Source organism: Monodelphis domestica, chromosome 2 (genome assembly GCF_027887165.1).
Source record: "Monodelphis domestica isolate mMonDom1 chromosome 2, mMonDom1.pri, whole genome shotgun sequence".
NCBI classification, from domain to species: Eukaryota; Metazoa; Chordata; class Mammalia; order Didelphimorphia; family Didelphidae; genus Monodelphis; species Monodelphis domestica.
Window position 1 is genome coordinate 202,113,572 of NC_077228.1, and position 24,768 is coordinate 202,138,339.

The 24,768-nt window shown below is 41.9% G+C and overlaps 1 protein-coding gene across 1 annotated transcript; it reads right to left on the reverse strand.

The window, feature by feature from the left end:
• Positions 1-5,008: 5,008 nt before the first annotated feature.
• TAC4 (tachykinin precursor 4) lies at positions 5,009-21,190 on the reverse strand. The gene is made up of 5 exons (XM_056814669.1): positions 21,033-21,190; positions 20,242-20,596; positions 12,970-13,063; positions 8,910-8,942; positions 5,009-5,753 (listed from the first exon to the last, which is right to left on the reverse strand). Exons 1-5 carry the CDS (start codon positions 21,188-21,190, stop codon positions 5,701-5,703), a joined length of 693 nt encoding a protein of 230 aa, XP_056670647.1. The 3' UTR covers positions 5,009-5,700.
• Between the last annotated feature and the right edge of the window lie 3,578 nt (positions 21,191-24,768).

Below are 24,768 nucleotides of genomic sequence, written 5' to 3' on the forward strand. Positions count from 1 at the left end.
ATTGAAGGAAGTGGTCAGTATCAGAAGTGGGAATAAAGGTGTAGTTTTTTTCCCATCCAAGTTAATAAATCCTTTGGTCCATTGACCCTTCAAGGTTAATAACCCTGGATTAGGAGGCTCAGTGGATTGAGAGCTAGAGATAGGAGGTCTTGGGTTCAAATGTGGTCTTGGGTAATTTCTAACTGGGTGACCCTGGGCAAGTCACTTGGCCCCCATTGCCTAGCCCTTACCACTCTTCTGCCCTAGAACCAATATACAGTATTAATTCTAAGATGGAAGGTAAGGGTTTAAAAAAACAAACAAACCCTGGATTAGAACTACTTTGCCCAGACCAAGAGGAATCTTGGGTAAATCATTTAATTTTCATGGACCTTCTTTTTCCCAACTTTCATGACCTTGGGCTAGTCATTGAAACTGTCAACATGGGGGAAAATAAGAGTGAGCTGCCTTAAAGGAGGACAATGAAATCGTTTGCCCTTTGTTAGATGACAGTTCTGACCCAACTGCTACAAAAGAGAGATCTAGTTGTGCTTGGGCACTGGAAATCCTTGTGAATAAGGGCAGGATTAAATGTCTAAAGCTTCTGGAAGGGAACTCCTTTCAACCTCTTCATTTCGCAGATGAAGAAACAGGCCAAAGGACTTTCCCAAGGCTTCGTGGGCAGTAAATTTCAGAGATGGAACTTGAACCCAGGACCTCCAGAGCCAGAAGAGCCCTTTATGATAGACCCATTCCTCCCTATTTGAGAGGGATTAGGTATGTGATCATAGGATCATAGATCTAAGGCTAGAAGAGACATTTTGGGTGATGTAATCATTTTGTAAGAAGGAAACAAGTTTGTTAGCTTAGAAAATCCAAGATAGGGAACCATGAAGTTTTTGTTTTGCTTTGTTTTGTTTTTGCTTCCTTTACCTTTTATCTTAGTATCAATTCAAGCATTAGTTCCAAGGCAGAAGAGTGCTGAGTGCTAGGCAATGGAGGTTAACTGACTCCCCCAGGGTCTCACATAACTGGTCAGGGAACCCAGATCCTCTATCTCCAGGCCTGGGCTCTCTATCCATTGAGCCACCTACCTGCCCCAACCATAGAGTTTTAATACTGAAAAAAATAACCTCAACCCCCCATCTCCTCTACTCTCCCTGCTCCAAGTAGCAAGTTGCCTTAAGCTGGACTTGAAAGGAAGGAGACTCTATGACCTTCTCCAGGTCCTCGATGGTGGGAGTAGTCCAATCATCCCTATCCTTTGTGGCATCCTTTACCAAATAAATGCTAATGAAGGTACACAGGTGCCCTGAAAAAAGGAAGAAATGATTGCAGCATGGCAAAAAAAATAAAAAGTGTTCTTTGTGCAGACTCCCTGCTTCTTTCCACCTTGTGCAATATATTCACCAAAGCTGAATGCTGTGGTGTCACTCTTTTGTTTAGGGGCTGGAGTTGTTTATTTGTGCCCAAGAAAGGAGAAAATAGCCCAGGCTCTTGCACAACGTGAACTCCACTGCTCCTCCCAAATGTTCTAAGATCAAATATAGACAACTTCAGCCTGACAAGCAACTCGACTCTTAGGCAGCCAGCAGTGGACCTTGCCAAGTGTGCGGTCATTTTTAGTTTTGTGTTTGTGGCTGAAAGCATCTTGCTTCACTTTCCTCATATTATACCAAAGCTCTCCTGAATCTCCAACTCTTTAATTCATGGAAATGCATGTGGAGATGTTAAGAATGACCTCCATTAGCTGGCCACCTAGGAAGGGAGGCCAGGCATGTCCAGAGTGTGCTCTGCTCTAGGCTTGCACCTTGCTGGTAAGAAGAGAAGCCCGCCATCTCCACTTCTGCCCAACACAGCTGCTCAGAGCTTCCTTTGTCTGGCCATCCTGCTTCTATCTCTTACCTCATCCTAAGCTGTGTTGAGAAAAGCTGAGAAAGACCCCTCCCAGCCTGCTCCACTAAACAATTCCTGCTTCTAGTTCCCATCCCTCTAGTAAGGAGCATTCCAGATGAGAGGTGACACATTTCTGACCCTGGGTGATTTTTGTTTTTTGTGGTTCAGAACATTTCTACCTACTTCTTCCTCCTCTTTGGAAGCCATTAAGGCAAAATGGCAGAACAGCCATTGTTTTTTAAAAATAAATAACCCTTACTTTGTGACTTAGATAAATTCTTTTAAAAATTGTTTTTAAAAACCCTTCCCTTCCCTCTTAAAACCAATACTGAGTATTGGTTCCAAAGCAGAAGAGCAGTAAGGGCTAGGCAATGGGGGGTAAGTGACTTGTCCAGGGTCACCCAGCTAGGAAGTATTTTTTAAATAGTATTTTATTATTTTAAAAAACATTTTTCCATGGTCACTTGATTTATGTTCTGTCCCTCCCTATTCCCTCCCCCCTCCTGAAGCTGACAAGCAATTCCACTGGATTATACATGTATTACCACTCAAAACCCATTTTCATATTACTCATTTTTGTAATAGAGGCCAGATTTGACCCCAGGGCCACTGAGCCATCTAGTGGTCCCCCTTAGTATCAATTATAAGACAATAGTGGTAAGGGCTAGGCAATAAGGGGAAATTTGAACCCAGGACCTCCCATCTCTAGGCTTGGCTCTCTATCCACTGTGTTATCTAGCTCTGCCCCACAGCCATTCACTCCCAAGACTCCACTTTGATCATATTCTATTTCTTTAATCAAAGACCAATAATGGTTCTCCACTGACCACTGACTGAAGTCCAGAGTTCTTATCCTGGCATTCAACTACAAGGTCCTCTGTAATCTGATCCTGTATTATACATTAAAAAAATCAGTTTCGTGTATCCAATCTTATTTCATATCAACATACAATGTACTTCTTTCTGTAATGAGGCGCCTCTGCTCTCCAGCCACTATGCCTGCTGCTGCCGCCCATGTTTTTGCCCCATCTGGAATGCCCCCTCTTCTCTCCGTTTGAAATCCCAGCAATCCTTTGAATCACTTCAAGTCTCCTCTCTATAACACCTCCCCCAGTCACCCTTCCTACGGACTCTCCACAACACTATTGCTCTAATATGTCATGCTCCTTGCTTGTATTCAGTTTGGCCCTTTATTTTTTTCAGCAACCATTTCTCCCTCATTAAATTGTGAGCTCTTCAAGGTCAGCGTCCATTTTCTGCCACTTTTATATTCTCTCTCCTCCACACCCGGTGCCTACCAAGCACGTAGCTGGGCACAAAGCAGGCAATAAAGATTCATTGAACCAGTCTTAGTCATGAATGATGCGCCATCTTCCATACACCAAAATAGCACTCATACCCTTCCCTTCTTCAGCAGGAAACTGCTTTGAGTGTGTGCCTGGGAGTAGAGACAGATAATAATGTGCCACCCACCCCTTTGGGCTCTGGAGCACTCTTGAGATGGTTAGCTAGGGAGAAGGGATCCAAGTTGGGGCTCCTCTGAAGGCAGCTGGCCCCAACAGGAGTTATTCCAGTGACCCTGCTCCCTCCCTGTGCCCCAGCCATGAAGCCATCCCTGTCTCTACAAAGCCTGAGTGCCAGTCTGCCAAAATGTCTCAGTTTGGTGGGGGAGTTGCTTAGAATAAAGCCAAAGCTGCTGGGAGGCAGCAGAGAATTACCCCTCTCAGATGCATGCATACATAGGTGGATTGGGGTTCCAACCTTCATGTTTCTTTTTTGTTTTTTAAACTTGCCTTCTATCTTAGAATCAATACCAAGTATCAGTTCCAAGGCAGAAAAGCAGTAAGGGCTAGACAACTGGGGCTAAGTGACTTGCCCAGGGTCACTGAGCTAGGTAGTGTCTGCGGCCAGATTTGAACCCTGAACCTCTCAATTCCAGGTCTGACTCTATTCACTGAGTCACCTAGCTTCCCCATTTCATGTTACTTTTCCAACAGACTCAGTATCATGGGGAGAGGAAGGGCCACACTATGAATGAATCCCATCCTGGAATGAAGGGTAATAAAATAGGGGCCTGGATGTCTTGAATCCACAGGCACAGGTCATGGTCACGGACCTCAGGTCCAGGATGAGACGTGTCTGGGGCAAGAGCAGTGGAGCACCTGAACTGCATTGTTAGCCTGGGGCCTCTGGCTTGGCCACATCCTCCCCCTCTCGCCTCTGCACTGTTGTTTACACTGTCCCTGGCACATGAGCTACCTTTGATCATCACTGACCCATGTCCTTCCTTGCCTTCCATACCTGACTTGACTCCCGTCTTCCCAGGAAATCTTCCCCATTTCACACTTAATCCCTGACACTCAAGTCCCATGCACTCAGTTTGTGCTCTACCCTTTAGTTCCTGCTACATACATGTTGCATTATGGCGTGGGAGTGTGTGTATGTTAGCCACCCCTATCTTCTGTCTTGGAATCGATACCATGTATTGATTCCAGCACAGAAGAGCAGTAAGGGCTTGGCAATGGGGGTTAAGTGACTTGCCCAGGGTCACCCAGCAAGGAAGTGTCTGAGGCCTGATTTGAACTCAGGACCTTTTGACTCCAGACCTGGCTCTCTATCTACTGAGCCACCTAACTGACTCCATAATATTCTTAAAAAAATTTTTTTTTAACTTCTTACTTCCTCTCTTATAGTCAATATTGTGTTTTGGTTTCAAGGCAGAAGAGTGGTAAGGGCTCGGCAATGGGGGCTAAGTGACTTGCCCAGGGTCACACAACTAGGAAGTGTCTGAGGTCATATTTGAACCCAGGACCTCCTATCCCTAGACTTGGTTCTCAATCCATGGAGCCATCTTTCTGCCCCTAGAATGCGTTTTTGAGTTATTTCACACGTCTCCCTTGTCTGATGGGCAGATTCCCTGAAACAGTGGCTGCCAGGTCCCATTGGCTCTTGAGAGTTGGGGACAGTCTTCTTCATCAGACCATGAGGGTGGCAGTAGGAAGAGTAGGGGTGGGTAGATAGGGCAGGATTGTATTCTTGACCCGATTCAGAACTCCTCTGAGTGTGACAGCCATACAATATTTCTCTTCTTATAATGCTTAACACAGTCTCACAACTAACCAGGCATACCTAGATTTTTTTTTTTAATAGACCAACAGGATTAAGTCACTTGTCCAGGGTCACACAGCTAGGAAAGGTCTGAGGTTAAATTTGAACCCAGGACCTCCCAACTCTAGGCCCGGTGTTCTATCTGCTGGGCCACCTCACAGCCCCCATACCTAGACTTGTAAGGCAGACACCTGACCCCAATTCTCTTGGCCCCAGTTCTTCATTTGTACAATAAAGGAATAGATGACCTCTAAGGTCCCTGCTAGTTCACACCAATAAGTAGTCACAGTTCAGGCCATTGCAGCTTTTCTTTCTCCTTGGAAACAGAGCTGGCTCGCCATTACCCTGAAGGGGAGGTGGGAGCAGCAACAATGGAGCCAACTGGTTTTGGCGAGTTTACACCAAGTCCCCAGATCTTGTGCCTTGAGGGAGAAGAAGCCCCAGGGGAACAGGGACTTGGGGGACATTTGAAGGGGGAAAAAGTAGGTCATTCAACAAGATGGCAACACATTTTAACATAGCAATCTGATAGGAGAGTACCACATACTCAAAAAAGACATGATCAGTTTGGTGTCAGTGCATGGCCAATGTCAAACGCCAGTGGGAGATTGTATTGGGGGGTTCTGGGAGACTGGCAGACCAAGGCCTCATCAGGTGTGACCTCCAAGTGATGGGGAATGTGGGACAGGGGGAGTTTTCATTCTTGGTAGTGTAGGGTCAAGGTTCCAGCTTTGACACTTGGTCCTTATCGTCCCAGGCCACAGAGAGGGCTGAAAAAGAACAAAATTTTTTTAAAAAATTAAGAGAGGCAGTTTTTCCCCTCTACTTCTGGAATCATAGAATTTCAGAGGCAGATAAGACTTGAGATGATCTTGGATAATTCCTCCATTTTACAATTAGATAAAACCTGAGATGATTTTGGATAACTGCCCCATTTGACAGTCAGATAAGACTTGAGATGATCTTGGATAACTCCCCCATTTGAGAGAGACAGGTAAGACTTGAGATGTTCTCAGACATTTTACAAATGAGGAAAATGGAGGTTAAGTTGAGTGATTTATCCAAGGTCATCAAAAGAAAATGGCAGAGTACATATCTCTGCACTCCTTAGGTCCAGGGTTCTTTCTTCATAACTCCAAGTCAACTCCTAGCTATTGAACCTGTAGGCACATAAGAGATTTTCCACCTGTCCATATCATTTATAAAATTTCAAGCTTCTGAGGGGTAGGAATTCCATTAAAACTTTATAATTAACTCAGTTATGAGAATTAATAGAATAGAGAGGGCAAGTGGTAGCCCAAGATGATCCCTAAACACTGGCTAATCCAATCCTTTCTCTCTAGTTTTGGGAAGCTTTTTTATGACATCTGAAAGAAAACCTGGAGGACTTACAGAGGGGACTTGGACCAGATGATCCCTGAGACTCTTTCCAATTTTGACATTTGATGATTTCTCTATAAGTGTAAAATATTAAGGGATTTTATTCTCCTAATAATTTTACCTTCCTAAGGATGTTTGCCTTAGGTTTTTAGTGGAGGGAATTTACCTCCCTTAGCACCCACAACTGGAGAAATCTGGGAGGGTGATGATTGTAAGTATGGCAGGGGGAAAGCCAGACTCCAATTAAATATCCTTTGGAGTCTGTGGAATCCACTTGCAGGTAGAATTGTGAAGTCAGTATGTTTATCTTTGAAAGCCCTTCTACCGCTTCCCACCCTTTACATCTCACAGTTCCAAGTGGACACCTCCTCTAATCCCAATCCCAATCCCAAAAATTTTTGTAGCTCACATTTTATGGTATTTTAAGATTTGCACAGATTGGCATATTCAATCTCTCCTGTGAAGGGCACGTGCTATTATTAACCCCATTTTACAAATGAGTTCATTATACATTTAGATATTTCCCAAGATAGGATTCAAAGCAAAGTCTTCCTAATTTCACATCCGATGTGCTGGCTAGTTCTGCATAAGTATTAGCTGAATATGAAATTAATTGCCTATAGCAACTAAGAGGTTAAATAACATGTCTGTGGTCATACAACTGTAAGTCATAAATGGGACTTGGAGAGGCCTTTGCGACTCAGAAGCTGGTTCTCTCCATTCTACGCTGATGGCTCTCAGAGTATGTAGCATCAACCCCATTTTACAAATGAGGAAGTGACAGATTTGGGATTCAAAACCAGGTATACTGACCCCCCACCCCCCTCCATTTCCTGTTCTTTCTCCTCTGTATCTCTCCATAGGCAGGAAATCAATTTTCTGCATCAGAGGAAGGCAGACTCGTGAGCTAATGTTCATGAGAACTGGGGGTTAGATGGGTGGAGAATTCATAGCAGGGCAATTCTAGGGGCTACTGCTGGGTCCAGTTATTCTCTCACCCATGCATTCCCATGCCTCATGTGCCATTGTAAAGGGTTCAAGGCTCTTGGAGTGGAAATGGGGTCAGAGCCTGAGGAGGAGTTGCTCACTCTAGGAATAATAACAATAATGATGATAACGATAAATAGCTAACCTTTACATAGTGCTTCCTATGTGCCCAGCACCAGGCTAAGCACCTTAAAATAAATATCTCATTTGGTCCTCACAACCATGCCAGGAAGTAGTCATTATCCCTGTTTTACAGATGAGAAAACTGAGGTAGAGAGAATGTGTCTGAGCCATTAGACACTTCTAAGCACCCTGGATTTGTTGGAATTTATCTTTCTTGGAAGGGGAGAGTTTCCATTTTGTCAAGGGGTGCCATTTCCTTGGATTAACAAAATTTGGGGGCTTTTTTATTGAGTTGCATTGGAGACCAGCTGCAGAATGTCACCCACCTTGGTTGGCTGATCTTCCCATGAGGCCTATAAACATGTCTTCTTGGTGCCCTAATGGGAAGGCAGAGAGACCAGACAGACAGATAGAGACAAGGAAAGATAGGAAAAAAGTGCTTTTGTCTTAAGAGGCTAGAGGTCAGTGCCTTCTGAGTTTTGGAGGAGGGGAATTTTGCCTATTCATTTTTCATAAATTGTTTTTTTTATTTAAAAAATTACATATTTATATATGATATTTTAAATAAATAAAAAATATTTTTCTCTCCCTCTTCCTCTATCATTGCATGGTTTCTTTTCAAATCTCAAGTGACCAGCCCTCCCAATTCTCCAGCCTATGATAGGGCAGGACTAAATTCTCTGTCTCTCCCTCTCCCTCTCCCTTCCCCCACCCCTTCCTCTGTCTCTCTGACTTTGTCTCTGTCTCTCTGTCTATCTGTCTCTCTCTCCCTTTCCCTCCCTCTCTCTTTCTCTCTCTCCCTCCCTTCCTCTCTCTCACCTTCCCCCTTTTTCCTTCCTTCCTTCCTTCCTTCCTTCCTTCCTTCCTTCCTTCCTTCCTTCCTTCCTTCCTTCCTTCCTTCCTTCCTTCCTTCCTTCCTTCCTTCCTTCCTTCCTTCCTTCCTTCCTTCCTTCCTTCCTTCCTTCCTTCCTTCATCTCTCTGTCTTTCTTTCTGTCTCTTTCTCTTCCCTCTCCTCTCTCTCCTCCCCACATCTCATTTACTCCTGGTAACAACCCTGTGAAGTAGGCACTGCTATCCCCATTTTACAGATGAGAAAAATGTGGCTAAAGAGATTGGCTACTTTGCCTAGGATCACAGAGCTAGTAGATGTCTGAGAAAAGCACTCAGTCTCATCTCTTTCCTTTTTACTTAAGTTACATACATTTTTCACTAGATCCTGTCTTAACCTCTCCATCACTCCTCACCAAATCCAGGCTCTCTGGGAATGTAGCTTGTGGCCAAGACCCCACTGGTTCTATCACATAGCACAGGACAGCAGGGCCTGGTGGGCAGCCCTGGGCCGGGGGAAGCAGGCTTCTTCTCTATTCTTCTATGTTTTGAGAAGAGAAACCTTTCAGAAGAGGCTAGGGAGGAGAATAGTCTATGCATTCCTTACCTTTGTGCTCCACTGACTGGATCAGTGACTTCCCTGGGAGTAAAGAGAGAGAAACAAGTCTCAGACCTTCATTCCCTGTCCCCCTTAGAAGTGATATGTAGAAACCAATATGGAAGTGGTTTTTGCATGATAATACACATAGGGCCCAGATCAATTGCTTACTGTCTCTGAGACCAAGGAGGGAAGGGAAGGAAGAAAATGGTTTGGATATTACAATTTTGGAAAAATGTTATATTGAAAATTATTATTACATGTTAATTGAGAAAATAAAATATTTTGAATGAAAAATATTTTAAAGGAGCTATATGTGGGGTGAGAGGTAGAGTAGGGGGAGGAAGGTGGTCTCAGCATTTCCTATTGTTTCGTCCCCAGAGTCCCAGGTGCAGGGACTCTGTTAGTATTTGCCATATTTTTTTTTAAAATCTGATTTCTGGGGGCAGTGAGATGGTACAGTGGACAGAACACTGGGCCTATAGCCAGGAAGCTTCTTCTTCCTGAGTTCAAATAGGACTTCAAACATTTATTAGTTGTGTGACCTTGGGCAAGTCACTTTACCCTTTTGTCCTCAATTTCCCCATCTATCAAATGAGCTAAAGAAGGAAATGGCAAATTGCTTCAGTATTTTTGCCAAGAAAACCCCCCAAAAGTCACATAGAGCCTGACACAACTGAAATGACTGAACAATAACAAAATATCTGATTTTAAACCTAGAGAGAACCATAGAGACTTACTATAATATAATGGAAAGCATACTGGATGGGGACTTGGGTTCAACTCCTACTTCAGAGACTTAAAAGTTATATGACCATAAGCAAATCACACTTCTCCAAGCCTCAGTCTACTTATCCCTTGAATGGAGATGGTGATAACATCTCTAGTACCTACCCCAGAGGTAAGGCAAGGCTCAAATGAGATGTTTAGAAAGCCCTTTGCAAACTTAAGAACATGATAGAAATGTCAACTTTTTATTAGTGACTACACAGTCCAAGCCCCTCTTTTATTTGTTCATTCATTCATTCATTTGTTTATTTATTTATCAATTTCCATCGTTCCATGATTCATATTCTCTCCCTTCCCTCCCTTGGAACTGGTAAGCAATTCCACTGGGTTATACTTGTGTTATTGCTTGATACCTATTTCCATATTATTCATTTTTGTAATAATCTTTTAAAACCCAAATCCCACATTCTGTACCCGTATAAACAAGAGATAAATCATATGCTCTTCTGTGTTTCTGCTCCCACAGTTCTTTCTCTGGATGTGGATAGCACATTCTTTCTCATAAGTCCCTCAGGATTGTCCTGGGTCATTGCATTGCTACTAGTAGCAAAGTGAGTTACATTGGATCGTCCCACAATGTTTCAGTTACTGTATACAATGTTCTCCTGATTCTGCTCATTTTACTCTGCATTAGTTCAATGAGGTCTTTCCAGCTCTTATAGAAATCCATCGATTCATTATTCCTTTGAGTACAAGAGTATTCCATCACCATCATATACCACAATCTGTTCCCCCATTCCCCAATTGAGGGACACCCCTTTAGTTTCCAAGTCTTTGCCACCACAAAAAGCACAGCTATAAATATTTTTGTACAAACAGTACCTTTCCCATTTAAAAAAACAAATCTTTCAAGCCCCTCTTTTTAAATGCAAGAAATAATGTAGTGGAACGGACACTTTCTGGAGAGACAGGAAACCTGGGATCTAGTTCTGACGCTGCTGTCCACTAGCTGTGCAAACTTGGGCAGGCATGCCATTGGCTATCTGGGTCTCAGTTGTCTTAGTTCTAAAATAGAGATAAGAATACCTTTCTTGCTCAAAGGCAAGGGCCTGGACCAGTTAGGCTATTAAAGTCTCTTCTAGTTCTCAGATCTGTTGTGTAAGAGTTCAGTTTTCCTAGGCTGGCTCTCCTTTAGTGTGTGAGCTGATAGGCTCAGGGAATGCAGGCATATTTTAAGGTCAGAGTCAAACAGACTTAGTGCCATTAAAGCTCAGAGAATTATAGAGTAGTCTCAGGAAAGGACTCTAGAAATCATCTGATATACCTCCCTCTTTTTTTTTAAGTTTATTTTCTTGTTTGTTACATTAAAATTTTCATGTGTCTCCCTCTCTTCCTCCCTATCCTGTACTAGACAGGGACCATCATTTGACCAAAAAAAAAAAAATATATATATATATATAATATATATGTCATCAATATGGAAGAATGTTTTGCATTATAATACATCTTTGGCCCAGATCAAATTGCTTACCATCTCCAAGATGGGGGGAGGAAAGGAGATGGTTTAAAAGATCTTATAATTTTGGAAAACATATGTTGGGAATTATTATATATAATTGGGAAAATAAAATCTCTTTGAATTAAAAAAACAAAATTATGTCATACATGTTTCTATTAATCAGTTCTTTCTTTGGAGGTGGACATTTATAATTCTTCAATATTTCTGTTGTTGTATGTAATGTTCTCTTGGTTCTGCTCATTTCACTCTACATAATTTCATTTTGGTCTTTCCATGTTTTTCAAAAATTAACCTGTTCAGGGGGCAGCTGGGTAGCTCAGTGGATTGAGAGCCAGTCCTAGATTCAAATCTGACCTCAGACACTTCCCAGCTGTGTGACCCTGGGCAAGTCACTTGACCCCCATTGCCTAGCCCTTACCACTCTTCTGCCTTGAGCCAATACACAGTATTGACTCCAAGATGGAAGGTAAGGGTTTAAAAAAAAAATTAACCTGTTGGGGGGGGGGGCAGCTAGGTAGCATGATGAATAAAGAGTTGGGCCTTGAGACAGGAGGTTCTGGGTTCAAGTTTGGCTGCAGATACCTCCTAACTAAATCACTTAACCCCAATTGCCTAGTCCTTACTGTCTTGAATTGGTATGGATTCTAAGACAGAGGGCAAGAGTTTGAAAAATTAGATTAAATTAACCTGTTCTTCATTTTTTATCTCTTTGTAGTATTCCATCACAGTCATTTGCCATTCCCCAATTGATGGAGGTCCTTTCATTTTTCAGTTCTTTGCCACTATAAAGAGTTTTTTGTTTTTAGTAAATGATGACTTTGAGGCTTTCAGAGAGGTAAGGTGACTTCCTAAGTAAGAGCCAACATTTAAACACAGATCCTCCAAGCCTACTACTCATAGTGCATGCTAAATAAGTCTCTTTTATTTAATAGAATTGAACTGAAAGAAGATTTGCTATTGAATACAAAGATGTCTTTGATGGCATCCCAAAGGCTATATAGAGTATTAATTTTTTTATTACTACTTTGGATAATTGGTACTAGTATTCCCCAAGATAATCCAAGTCAGTCAATTAATCAAAGACATTTATTACACATTTAATATATATCAGGGCTGTGCAAAATCAGTGATATTGTGGTCTGGGCCAGAGGTGTCAAACACAGGCCTTGTAATTAAAATGTCATTGGGAAATATTTAACAAAAGAAAATACAATAGAATATAGATAATGTTAACATGTGGTTCTGTAAGTCAATATGCAGCCCACAGGAAACCTTGTATACTGTTTAGTATATTTCTATTTGGGTTTTCACTGGTTTGGGGAAATTATTACACTTTGTGGAAGCTCAGCTAATTACCTTTGAATGTTAAAGATGAAAAGCCTCTGCAAGACTGAGGATGGCCCTGTGGGCCCTATTGCCTTTCATATACTCTCTTTTCTTATCTTGTTATTGTTGTTTAGTCTCTTTTTAGTCACATACTCCTCTTCATAACTCCATTAGGAGTTTTCTTGGCAAAGATACTAGGTCTAGTTTCCTTCACCAACTCATTTGACACATGAGGAAACGGAGGCAAACAGAGTTAAGTGACTTGCCCAGGGTCACACAGCTAGTGTTTGAAGCCAGATTTGCACTCAGATCTTCCTGACTCCAGTCCTGGATTCTCTCCACTGTGCCAACTAGCTATCTCTTTTCTTGTTCCAGAATTCCTTAATTTAACTGTCATTTGGTCCACTTGATTCATTCTCCAAAGTTTAGGGAGCCAGCCCTTGATGGGCCCTTTGTCACTTCCCTTCTGGCCCTCCTATCCCCTGGGTCGCTCACCTCTTGCCCGTTTCCCCATCAGTCCGTAGAATTGGCCTGCCTTTCCTCTTTTCTCCTCCTGCACCAAATGGTGGGATGGAACGGAATCTTCTTTCTAGAGAAGCCAGGAATAAGAAGAAGAAATGGAGTTTACGTAAACACTTTACAATTTGCAAACCTGCTTTACATATGCCTTATCTTATTCCACCCGATTATTATATACTTCATTATTATAAAAATCAATGACTGTGAACCAGGGACCCTTGTTACTAGGAACTATTGTTATTCAGTGATTTCAGTCCTATCCATTTCATAACTTCATTTGGGCAAAGTTCCTAGAGTGGTTGGCCATTTCCTTCTCCAACTTATTTTATAGATGAAGAAACTGAGGCCAACAGGGTTAAGTGCCTTGCCCTGGGTCACAGAGCTAGGAAGTGTCTGAGGTCAGATTTGAACTCAAGTCTTTCTGATTCTAGGTTCAGTGCTCTATCCACTGAGCTGTCTCCCTGGCCCATGGCTACTAGCATCAGCCCCATTTTATAGCCATTTAGTGCTTGTTTTTTTAACCTGTGATTTCATTCCTGGTGAGAAAATTCCCTCTACCAAAGCAGGTTGGTACCTTCCTTCAAATTTAGGGTCTTCGAGAGTTACCTAAAAAAGTGAGAGATCAGGTGAGTGTAACCAGAGTTCAAATCGCCTCTCAGTCACTTCATAGTTTTGAGTCCTGGTTACTTGATTGACTTAGATCCCTGATTCCATAGGGAAAAGTATCCAGGGGTCTAGGCTTCACTACTCAGGACTCTTTTTTTCCCCTTAATTTACATTTGTTATCTCACTCACTTTCAGCCTCAATTTCCTCATCTGTAAAATGTGATATAACATAGTAAATAAATAATAAATCAGAAATAATATAATAAATAAATATGAACTAAAATAAATAAAATATAAAAGATATAGTTATAAATAATAAAAATAAATAGGAAATAATATATTATTTATTTAAGAAATAAATATGAATTGAAAATAAAATGTGAATGCTATAGTGATAAATAATATAAATAAAGCAGAAATAATATTTGTTTAATAAATAAATATGAATTAAGATAAAATAAAAAATAAATAGTATGAATAATATGGTGATAAATAACAAATATATTATTTATTTAAATAAATATAAATTATAAATGCATAAATAATAAAATGTGAATAATATAGTGAATCTCATAGGGTAGTTTTGAAGATGAAAAGAGATAACAAATGTAAATTAAGGGGAAAAAAAGAGGCCTCAGTAATGAACCCTAGACCTCTGGATACTTTTCCCTGTGGTATCAGGGATCTAAGTCCAATCAAGTAAGAATGTCTCCTAGATTGGCAAGGAGGAATAATCGAAGGACTTTATTTTGTCATAAACTTTTCTTCACCCCACCCTCAGCCAATTATCTCTCTCATTATCTTCATCATCCCTTTCCCATGTTACTCTTGCTGTTGCCATCTTGTTGGAGAAGTAATCCAGACTGGGCTTGTTCTCTCCCTACAGGAATCCATATTAAGAATGCAGGATAGGGCAGCTAGGTGGCACAATGGATAGAGACCTGGAGTTGGGAGGTCCTGGGTTCAGATTTGGCCTCAGATACTTCCTAGTTGTATGACCTTGGACAAGTCACACACCCCCCCCCACCCCCATTTGCCTAGCCCTTGCCCTTCTGTCTTAGAGTTATTTACTAGGATAGAAAGTAAGGGTTTAAAGGGTGGGTTTAAACAGAAAAAGGTATAGAGTGAGAGGTATATTGCCAGGGATATTGATGGACCCCAAACTCTAGGTTCAAATCCTAGTTTCTCTTCCCCGACAGGTGACTAGGCCCAAGTCCTTCATTATCTGAGATGCCCCAACTTCCCACTTACCAAGAGGTGACTGATCACTTTTGGGGAGAGAGAACATGAGATAGGTCTATGTGAGCCATTTATTCTCCTTAAGCTAATAATAGGAAAAAACACAATTTGGAATTGGGATTTAAATCCCAGCTCTGTGTACCACTTGTGTGCCCTAGAGAAACTGCTCAGCTTCCAAGAATGAAGTCAGCATGCACTTATTAAATGCTTGCTCTGTGCTAAGTGTTGGAAATACAAACCCAAACAAAAAGACAGTCTCTCCCTTCAAGGAACATATAGTCTAAAGCGGGAAGGTATAAAAGGGACCCATACCAGGGCATGGTGGTGAAAGAAGTTCAGGGATTAGGAGTGGAGAAGGAAGGAACCATTGAATTCCATTTTCCTCATCTGCAAAATGAGCGAGTTCTGCTAGATACACTTTAAAATCCATGTCTAAATCCCATGAAATCCCTCTCGATTCACCTTCCCTAATGAGGCAGAGATGTCTTCTGATAATGTTTAAGACAAGGGTTGACACCCTGTATAAATGGAGATTTTGAACCTTTGACTTCATTTCCCAGAAGTCCTTAGCATTTCCCAAAATTCCCTGTAATCTCTCCTGCGTCTCCCCATTGGCAGGATCACGTTATTAACTCCGCCCATGTGCTCTTTTTTGGTATTGATACAGCAATCAGCAGTGATGGTGGTGAGTGGGGATTTTGAGAATGGCTAACCAACCATGGGCTCGTAGTTTTTATTTTGTACCCTCTTTAGTCCTTGATTTCTAATGATCTTTAATAAACGTCATAAAATTATTTTTATTATTACAGATATAATTTTAATTTTACAACCCTTCAGGAATAAGTTTCAGGGCAGCTAGGTGGGGCAATGGATAGAGCATTGGGTTTAGACTTGGGAAGATTCATCTTTCTGATTTCAAATCCAGCCTCAGACACTTATTAACTCCGTGACTCTGGGCAAGTCATTTAACCCTGTTTGCCTCAGTTTCCTTATCTGCCAAATGAAACTGGAAAAGGAAATGGAAAACCACTCCAGAATCACTGCCAAGAAAATTCCAAATGGGTCTCAGAAAGTCAGACGTGACTGAAAAACAATTGAACAACCACAAAAAAGGAGTAAGTTCAGTGGAGGGAGATGGATATGACCTCCCTGGGAAAATCTGTGCTAGAAGGGTATCAGGGAAACACAGGAAGAGTCTGCCAATGACCAGGGGGATCATGATGGGGGGAGGAGGTGGGTTATATAAACCACCTTTGATTTTCACAGTCTGTCTTGTGAGCAGTCTCCAGGATGAGGAAGTGGGATGTTTTCTAAGCCCTGGGCTGATTCAGTCACTTCCAATCAGTCTCCTCCCAAAGAACGTCAGCCCCAATCCATCTGTCTCCAGGGCTACAGTTTCTCAGCCAGACAGGGAACCTGAAAAGTCACTTTGGAGATTTGGACCCACTTGTGAAAAGCTCTTTGAAAACCACTTAACACAGGGAAAAGACCAATTCTTGAAAGACAAGTTTAGAAAGTGCAGTAGTTTGTTCCAGTGTGAATACCAGATGGTTCCATGAGTCTTCTCTTCTATGTCCCAGAAGAAATCTTCTAACTGGTGAAAGGACAGAATTTTAGAGCTGGAAGTAACCTGAGAGATCCTCTAATCCACTCCATTCACTTTTCAGAGGCAGAAACTAAAGCCAAGAGAAAGTGACATGCTTAAGGCTGTTTGGCTAGTGAATATCAGAGCTCAGGATTTGAATCCCAGTCTTCTGACTTTAAAACTAGTGTTCTTTCCACTATATCCCAATACTACTTAAATTCTTAAAAAATACTTTTTTTGGTTGCCTTTTGGTTTTATATCACTCTCATCCTATTGGCCACCACATAATAATAATAATAATAATAATAATCTCTTTTCAGACACTCTTTAGCTGTGTGGCCCTGGGCAAGTCACTTAACTCTGTTTCCTCATCCATCAAATGAACTGGAGAAGGAAATGGCAAACCATTTCAGATCTTTGCCAAGAAAACTCCAAATGGGGTCCTGAAGAGCTGGACACCATGGAAAAAGAAAAAACATTCAGCAAAACCAACTGACACAGTGACCTCTCTGACAGTATATGTAAAACTATGCTCCTGGACCAACCCCTCTCTGGGTTAGCTTCCATATTTCCTCTCTGGAGTCCAAACTGTCAGGATAATTACCTGGCATTCCTCTTTGCTCTAGCACTCTTTTTTATTTCCATTGTTATACTTGTTGCCTTTTTATCCTATCTTTTTCCAAAGAATCCATTCAGGACCAATAGAGAACTCCTCCTTTTGGAAAGTTAAAAAAAAAATAATTCCATTTCTGGTCCAGTGTTCTTTGTAGATACTGCTCTGCCTCCCCCATACTCAATGTACTTAAACACATAAAGTAATCAATAAGCATTTATTAAGCACCCTAAGCATTCTGGGGAAACAAAACGAGGCTGAAGGCAATTCCTATCTGCAAGAAGCTTGCAGTCTGATGGGGGAAACAACATGCAAACAAATATATAAGAAGCAAGGCATATCCAGGACAAATAGGACCCAAGAGGGATTAGGGAAGGCTTCCAGGAAAAGACAGGATTTTAGCTGGACTTAAAGAAAGTTAGGGCTAAATAACTAGATAAACAGAGAAGGAAATCCTATAAAATATGGCTAAATCCTCCTTAAATGTCATTTTAAAATAATTTCTTTTCTCAATCTGTAACATGGTTGTTTTACATTAGTATGGAACATTTAAAATTCACTATATAGTTAGCACAGTTGATAGAGCACCAGACCTGGAGTCAGGAGGATCAGGATTCAAATCTGACCTTAGATGTTTCCTATATGTGTGCCCTTAGGCAAGTCACTTAGCCCCAATTGCCTAGTCCTAACCTCTCTTCTGTTGCATATTTATTATTGCTTTTAAGAAAGATGGCAAGAGGTTTTGTTTGTTTGTTTTATCCCTTTACCTTCCACCTTAGAATCAATACTATGTATTGTAAGGGCTAGGCAATGAGGGTTAAGTGACTCGCCCAGGGTCACGCAGCTAGGAAGTGTCTGAGGTCAAATTTGAACCCAGGACTTTCCATCTCTAGGCCTGGTTCTCCACCCACTGAGTCATCCAGCTGCCCCCTCGGTTTCTTGCATCTTGCTCTGGCCACAATTTTATTGTCTTAGGAGCAAAAATTCCAAACTACAGGACTTAAAACTTAAACATCAGGCCTTTCCTGATGTCTAGGAAACTCTCCTTGATTCACACCCGCTGACTATTCTCCAGAGGATAGGTTGTTCAATTATTTTCTGTTCTATCTGACGTTTAGTGACCCCATTTGGGGTTTTCTTGGCAAAGATACTGGAGTAGTTTGCAATTTCTTTCTCTAGCTCATTTGACAGATCAGGAAACTGAGACCCACAGAGTTAAATGACTTGTCCAGGGTCACTCAGCTAGTCTCTGAGGCCATATTTGAATTTAGGTCCTCCTGACTCCAGGCCAGGAACCCTTTCCATAATACCAGAATGCATATTCTTTTATTCATCTGCATTTGCCTTTGCCTATCCCAGGAGAGCAATGGGACCCTGTTTCTTCCTTAAGTGCTCAATGGTGTTTAGTCAGGAGGGCAGGGGAGGTAGGGGCAGCTGGGTGGCTCAGTGGACGGAGAGCCAGGCCCAGAGACAGGAAGTTCAAATCTGGCCTCAGACACTTCCTAGCTGTGTGACCCTGAGCAAGTCACTTGACCCCCAATGCCTAGCCCTTACCACTCTTCTGCCTTGGAACCAATACCCAGTATTGATTCCAAGACAGAAGGTAAGGTTTAAAAAAAATTTTTTTTAAAAAGAAGAGCAGCTCAGGAAATGAAACATTGAGGTTCTTGAACCCTGGCTTTGGCTGAGGAGACTTTCTCCTGAAATTGTTAAACGACCACACAGCCAACAGACACCCAGACACCCAAGATTCTAACTGGGCTATTCTTTTTATTGATTTATTTTTAACTGTTACCTTCTGTCTTAGCATCAGTTCTAAGATAGAAGAGAGGTAAGGGCTGGGAAATCAGGGTTAAGTGACTTGCCCAGGTTCACACAGCTAGGAAGTGTCTGAAAACAAATTTGAAGCCAGGTCTGAGGCTTTATTCACTATGCTACCTAGCTGCCACCTAATTCTGCTTTTCATTCACATGGTTTCTGTGAACTTGTTCTTTCTTTTAAAAAATTTAAGAACTATTTATTTGTTTTCCTTTGGAATCCCAAGAGTTCTGTTTCATGCATTTCAAAACATTCTGAGTTGTCCAGAGGTTTTGCCAGACTGCCAGAGGGTCTATGACAAAGAAGGTTCGGAACCCTTGTTCCAAAGCATGAAACAGAACATTGACAAGACAGAATGCAGGTCAAAGCACTGACTTTCACCTTAGTTTATTTATGTTTTTATTTTTTTGTTTTGGCTTTGTAGGATTGTTCTCTTACAACAATGACCAATATGGATGGATGTTTTACATAATACATGTAGAACTCAATCAAATTGCTCACCTCCAGGAGGAGGGGAGAGAAGGGGAAGAAGGGAGACAGTTTGGATCTTATAATTTCAGACAGCATATGTTGAAAATTGTCATTATGTGTAATTGGGAAAATAATATATCTGTTAAAAAAAAACAATTAACTAAAAATAAAAAGGACGTTGACTAGAGTAAAGCTCCCAGTTCAGGGGAAATCACTTCTCCTTAGATCCCCAGACTATTCTAGAAGACATCTATCCTAGTTTGAGGAACATAGGAAATGGGATTATGCCCCTCCTAACTCCATAGTATAGTCGGGAAGCTGTTGTCACCTCCTGCCTACCTCTCTCCCCCTGTAGGAAGATTGGACAGTTCACCATAGCCTGGCCCCAGGACCCAGGGCCAACCCTCCATCCATTCACCATAGCCTGGCCCCAGGACCCAGAGCCAACCCTCCATCCATTCACCATAGCCTGGCCCCAGGACCCAGGGCCAACCCTCCATCCATTCACCATAGCCTGGCCCCAGGACCCAGGGCCAACCCTCCATCCATTCACCATAGCCTGGCCCCAGGACCCAGAGCCAACCCTCCATCCATTCACCATAGCCTGGCCCCAGGACCCAGAGCCAACCCTCCATCCATTCACCATAGCCTGGCCCCAGGACCCAGAGCCAACCCTCCATCCATTCACCATAGCCTGGCCCCAGGACCCAGAGCCAACCCTCCATCCATTCACCATAGCCTGGCCCCAGGACCCAGGGCCAACCCTCCATCCATTCACCATAGCCTGGCCCCAGGACCCAGAGCCAACCCTCCATCCATTCACCATAGCCTGGCCCCAGGACCCAGGGCCAACCCTCCATCCATTCACCATAGCCTGGCCCCAGGACCCAGAGCCAACCCTCTTTCCTTCCAGTACCTCATTCAAGAAAAACCACCAGAGCTTATTTCCATAGCGAGGGGCAGGCTCCTCCTTCTCAGAACCTGCCATCTCCAGGGTCAGGCACATCAGGAGAAGCAGGACAAGGTGCGAAGACATAGTGAGTGATACTTGGCTCTCGTGCTCAATCTGGAACCTTGATTCCACCCCAGGGATGTACAAAATTCCTCCAGGCTCTGGTTTCTTTGGCTGAATGTACAAGGACCAGAGCGAGGGGGGAGGCTCTGCCCTGGGTCTTTCCTGTGTATTGCCTGTTTCACCCAACTCTGAGGTTCTCAGCAATTCCTTGGCCCTTTTATCTGACGAGCTGGGGACCAATCTCTTGGCAGCTCCCCTCCCAAAGAAAAGTGAGACCAATGATTGCCAGGAAAGAGCCTTAAGAAGGAGGGATTTGATTTAGTAATAGAGGGGGAAAGTATCCTTCCTATTTCACCCAGTGCCTCCACCAACATAATTAGCTTCCCTGGGGTATTGATATCAGCTTAGCTGGCTGATGTAAATCCTCAGAATGGCACTCCTCCTACCCTTTGGCTAGGTTCCCCTTTAGGCTCACAATAAAGTACTGTCAGCCGCTTGGGTTTGAAAAAGAGCCTTACTGAGAGACTGGAATAACAGGCCAGCCTCCTTGAGGTTCCATTTTCTCACCTGCAAAATCAGGAGTCGAGGTCGTCGTCCTGTGTTTAGAGAGTGGGACTTTATTCTGTCACCTCAGAGGGATGACTAGCAGGGAAAGGAGGCAGGAGGATGAAGGCGACCGACAGCTTCCAAACCTGACATCAGATCCTCCACTTTGACTCTTTAGGGTCCCATCCCTCTCGTGGAGCCCTTCTCTGAACCCTTCCATTCCAGACCCCAAGTCCTCATCCTCGACACTCTCCTCCTTGACGTCGAGTCCTGTCTCTGATAATGAGGCTCCATTTATGCCCATGCGTTTCTCAGCCCTTGGTTTTTGTTCTTCCTTTGTTTTCAGAGGACCAGAGAAATCATGGAGTGATGCCTTGACTTGCCCCTGGACTGGATTTAAGTGAGGTGGAGTTGCACAAAGTCATCAGCCTCCCTCTCTCTTCCAGAGTCATCCAAGTCCGGTGGCAGGACAAAAGGCAGGACCGTTGCTGATGCAGCGGATGACCTTGGTCTCTGATGTCAGACAGTGCCTACTTTGGCTGCCTTCAAGACCTCTGGAACAAATTGTTCTCATCCATCCATTGAACAGGGAAAATCTTCATATGCTTAGAGTAGATACCTTCCCCAACCCAAAAGGGTTCGAAGTCTGTCCATTAGCCCATCTGCCCCAAATGGTTTTACTGGGATGCCGGTGGCCTCTGGTCATCTTCATCAAGCCCTCTGAAGGAAGAACTTTTCCTCAGACATTTCTGGTGAATATTTCTGTAAGACATGGGGCAAGAGCCAAAGTGGTCTTATATGCAATTGGTTCTTTACAAATGGTGATGGAAAAATCAGTGAAGAAGAGAGTGGTGAGTGAAATACTGTTGATGCACGATCAAGAGGGGAAATGGTCATGGAAAACAGATTAGAATGGCTGAGAAGAAGCTTGAGGATGTGCATACTTCCCCTTCTGGGGGTCCTTAGGACCCTTGTAGCCCCTGAAGAGGTCTGACTCCAAAAGAGGGCAGGTATCAAGCCAGGAACACCAACTGACTCCAGTAGAGAAGGACAAGGCTGATATGGACATATTGTCCAAAGTCTCCCTACGGAGAAGACAGTGAGAGGCTGGGCCACTGAGGCACAGGGTCCTATGTCACAACTGTCCATGCTACTGATTGCCCTGGCTTTGTTGAAATTACCAAGGTCCATTGGTTGTTGAGGCCCCTAACCATCTGCAAATGAGGATCCTTGAAGTTATTTTATTGTGTTTTTTCCTTATCTTTATTCATTTAAAGAGCATTTGTAATTATCCCATTTGATGACTAATTCTTTTGAATGTATATTTGTGCACAACTTAAAAAGGAATAAATAACGTGGAACTTTTAAACATCTCTTTCACTTCACAATGTCAAACCAAACCATGCCAAGAATAATGTTGGAAAAAAACAAACTCAAAAGTCTTACAGCCACAAGTAAGAGTTGGGTGAAATATGGGCTTCAAAGGTGGATGAGCAAGCCCCCAATCACAAAAATGAACTCCTGATCCCTGATACTGAGCCCCCATCCCTTACACCAAGCATACCATCCCTAACATTAACACTGAGCCCCCCATACCTGACCTAGAACCCACCCCATGCAGAACCCTTATTCATGCCATGAGACTTTCTATCTTTAGTACCAAACCCTGCTGCCCACTCCCCCATTCATGTCAACAATCTCTCTATCCCTGGGGGAAGTGGAGTGGTTCTGTAGATTGAGAATAAGGCTCTAGAGATGGGAGGTCCTGAGTTCAAATTTGCCCTCAGACACTTCCTAGCTGTGTGACCCTGGGAAGGTCACTTAACTCCAACTCTTCCCACTCTTCTTGGAACCAATACCAAACCAGAAGACTAAGATAAGGTTAAAAAAAGGAAAAGAACTCCTTAAGGGCTGGGACTGTTTTTTTTTTTTGGCTTGTATTTGTTTCTTCAGCTTTAAGCACAGTGCCTGGCTGGTAGTCAACCTTTAATGTTGCTTGTTGATTTGTTGACATGCATAGACATGCCCTACATTGTTGATGATTTGGATTTGGATGTATAGATGGATGTGGAAATGTTGTTCCATCGTTTTTTCAGTCCTGCCTGACTTTTTGTGATCCTAGTTGTTTAATTTGTTTTTAAAATTTTTATTTCATTATTTATTTATTTATTTTATTTATTTATTCATTCATTTATTCATTCATTCATTTATTTATTTATTTATTTTGTGTTTTTATTTATTTATTTTATTATTTTATTATTTATTTGTTTGTTTGTTTATTTATTATTTTAAAATTTTTATTTAGTCAATTTAGAACATTATTCCTTGGTTACAAGAATCATATTATTTCCCTCCCTCCCCTCATCCCACCCTTCCCGTAGCTGACACGAAATTTCATTGGGTATTACATGTGTCCTTGATCAGAACCCATTTCCATGTGGTTGGTGTTTGCATTAGGATGTTCATTTAGAGTCTACATCCCCAATTGTATCCCCCTTGACCCATGTAATCAAGCAGTTGTTTTTCTTCTGTGTTTCTACTCCCACAATTTTTCCTCTGAATGTGGATAAGTGTTCTTTCTCATAGATCCCTCCAGGTTGTTCAGGATCACTGCATTGCTGCTATTAGAGAAGTCAATTGTACCATTCAATTGTACCACAGTGTATTGGTCTCCGTGTACAATGTTCTCCTGGTTCTGCTCCTCTCACTCTGCATCAATTCCTGGAGATCATTCCAATTCACATGGAATTCCTCCTTTATTATTCCTTTGAGCACAATAGTATTCCATCACCAACATATACCACATTTTGTTCAGTCATTCCCTAATTGGAGGGCATCCCCTCATTTTCCAATTTTTTTTTTTGCCATCACAAAGAGCGCAGCTATGAATATTTTGGTACAAGGTTTTTCCCCCTTATTATCTCTTTGGGGTACAAACCCAGCAGTGGTATGGCTGGATCAAAGGGTAGACAGTCTATGGGTTCCCTTTGGGCATAGTTCCAAATTGCCATCCAGAATGGTTAAATCAATCAAAAATATTTTTTAAGCTAGAATAATAGGGTAAATTAAGTAAGAGGAAAACAAAAAAGAATAAATGAAAAATCTGACACAGGTTTAAAAAAATTAACTGCATGAGTACAGGATGAAAATTAGACAACAGGGTTCATAGGAAAATTTAAGGAATTCTTTTTGCCATTTATATAGCATTTTAATAATAATCAATAAAATAGGAATTTGCTTCCTCTAAATTTCAAGTGATTGGCAGAATATGCCTAGGTTTCCTCTTCTTCTCTATCATGATTTTTAAGACATAAGTATCACTTTCTCTAAAATTAGCTATCTTTTCCCCTTTAGTATTCAATTACTACTAGGAGTGGGGCTGGTCCCAAGCTCAAGGCAAATTACATATAGTGGTGTAAATGTAGAAAAGCAGTTTAATGTTATAGCTTCTCCCCTTATGAAGGATGAAACATGTTCATTTAAAGTTATATACTCAACTTTTGGAAATAAGAGCTTCCCGGAACACAGCTGAAAAAATATTTTCCCTTTGTGTCTCTATCAGCTTCTTTTCCAAGTTTGTGTATGATTGATTGTATTTTCTAAATTCCATATTAATTTTCTCCATAATTGATACTATAACTCTTCCTCTTTTTGTCCCCTCTTTCAAAAACTTACATGCCACTCTTATCTCAAAAATTCTACTACTGAGGTACAATGAATCACTGTTTGGTTGAACATCTTAATTCCATTTAAGCTGAGGATTTGAGGTTATGTCTGATAATAAGGAAATCTTTGAGAGGAATAACTTCATTTTCCTTTTTTCCTTGTTTGAAGGTTTTCCCAGAAGGAACAGGTTATGGTAAATGAAAAACTGATATAAAT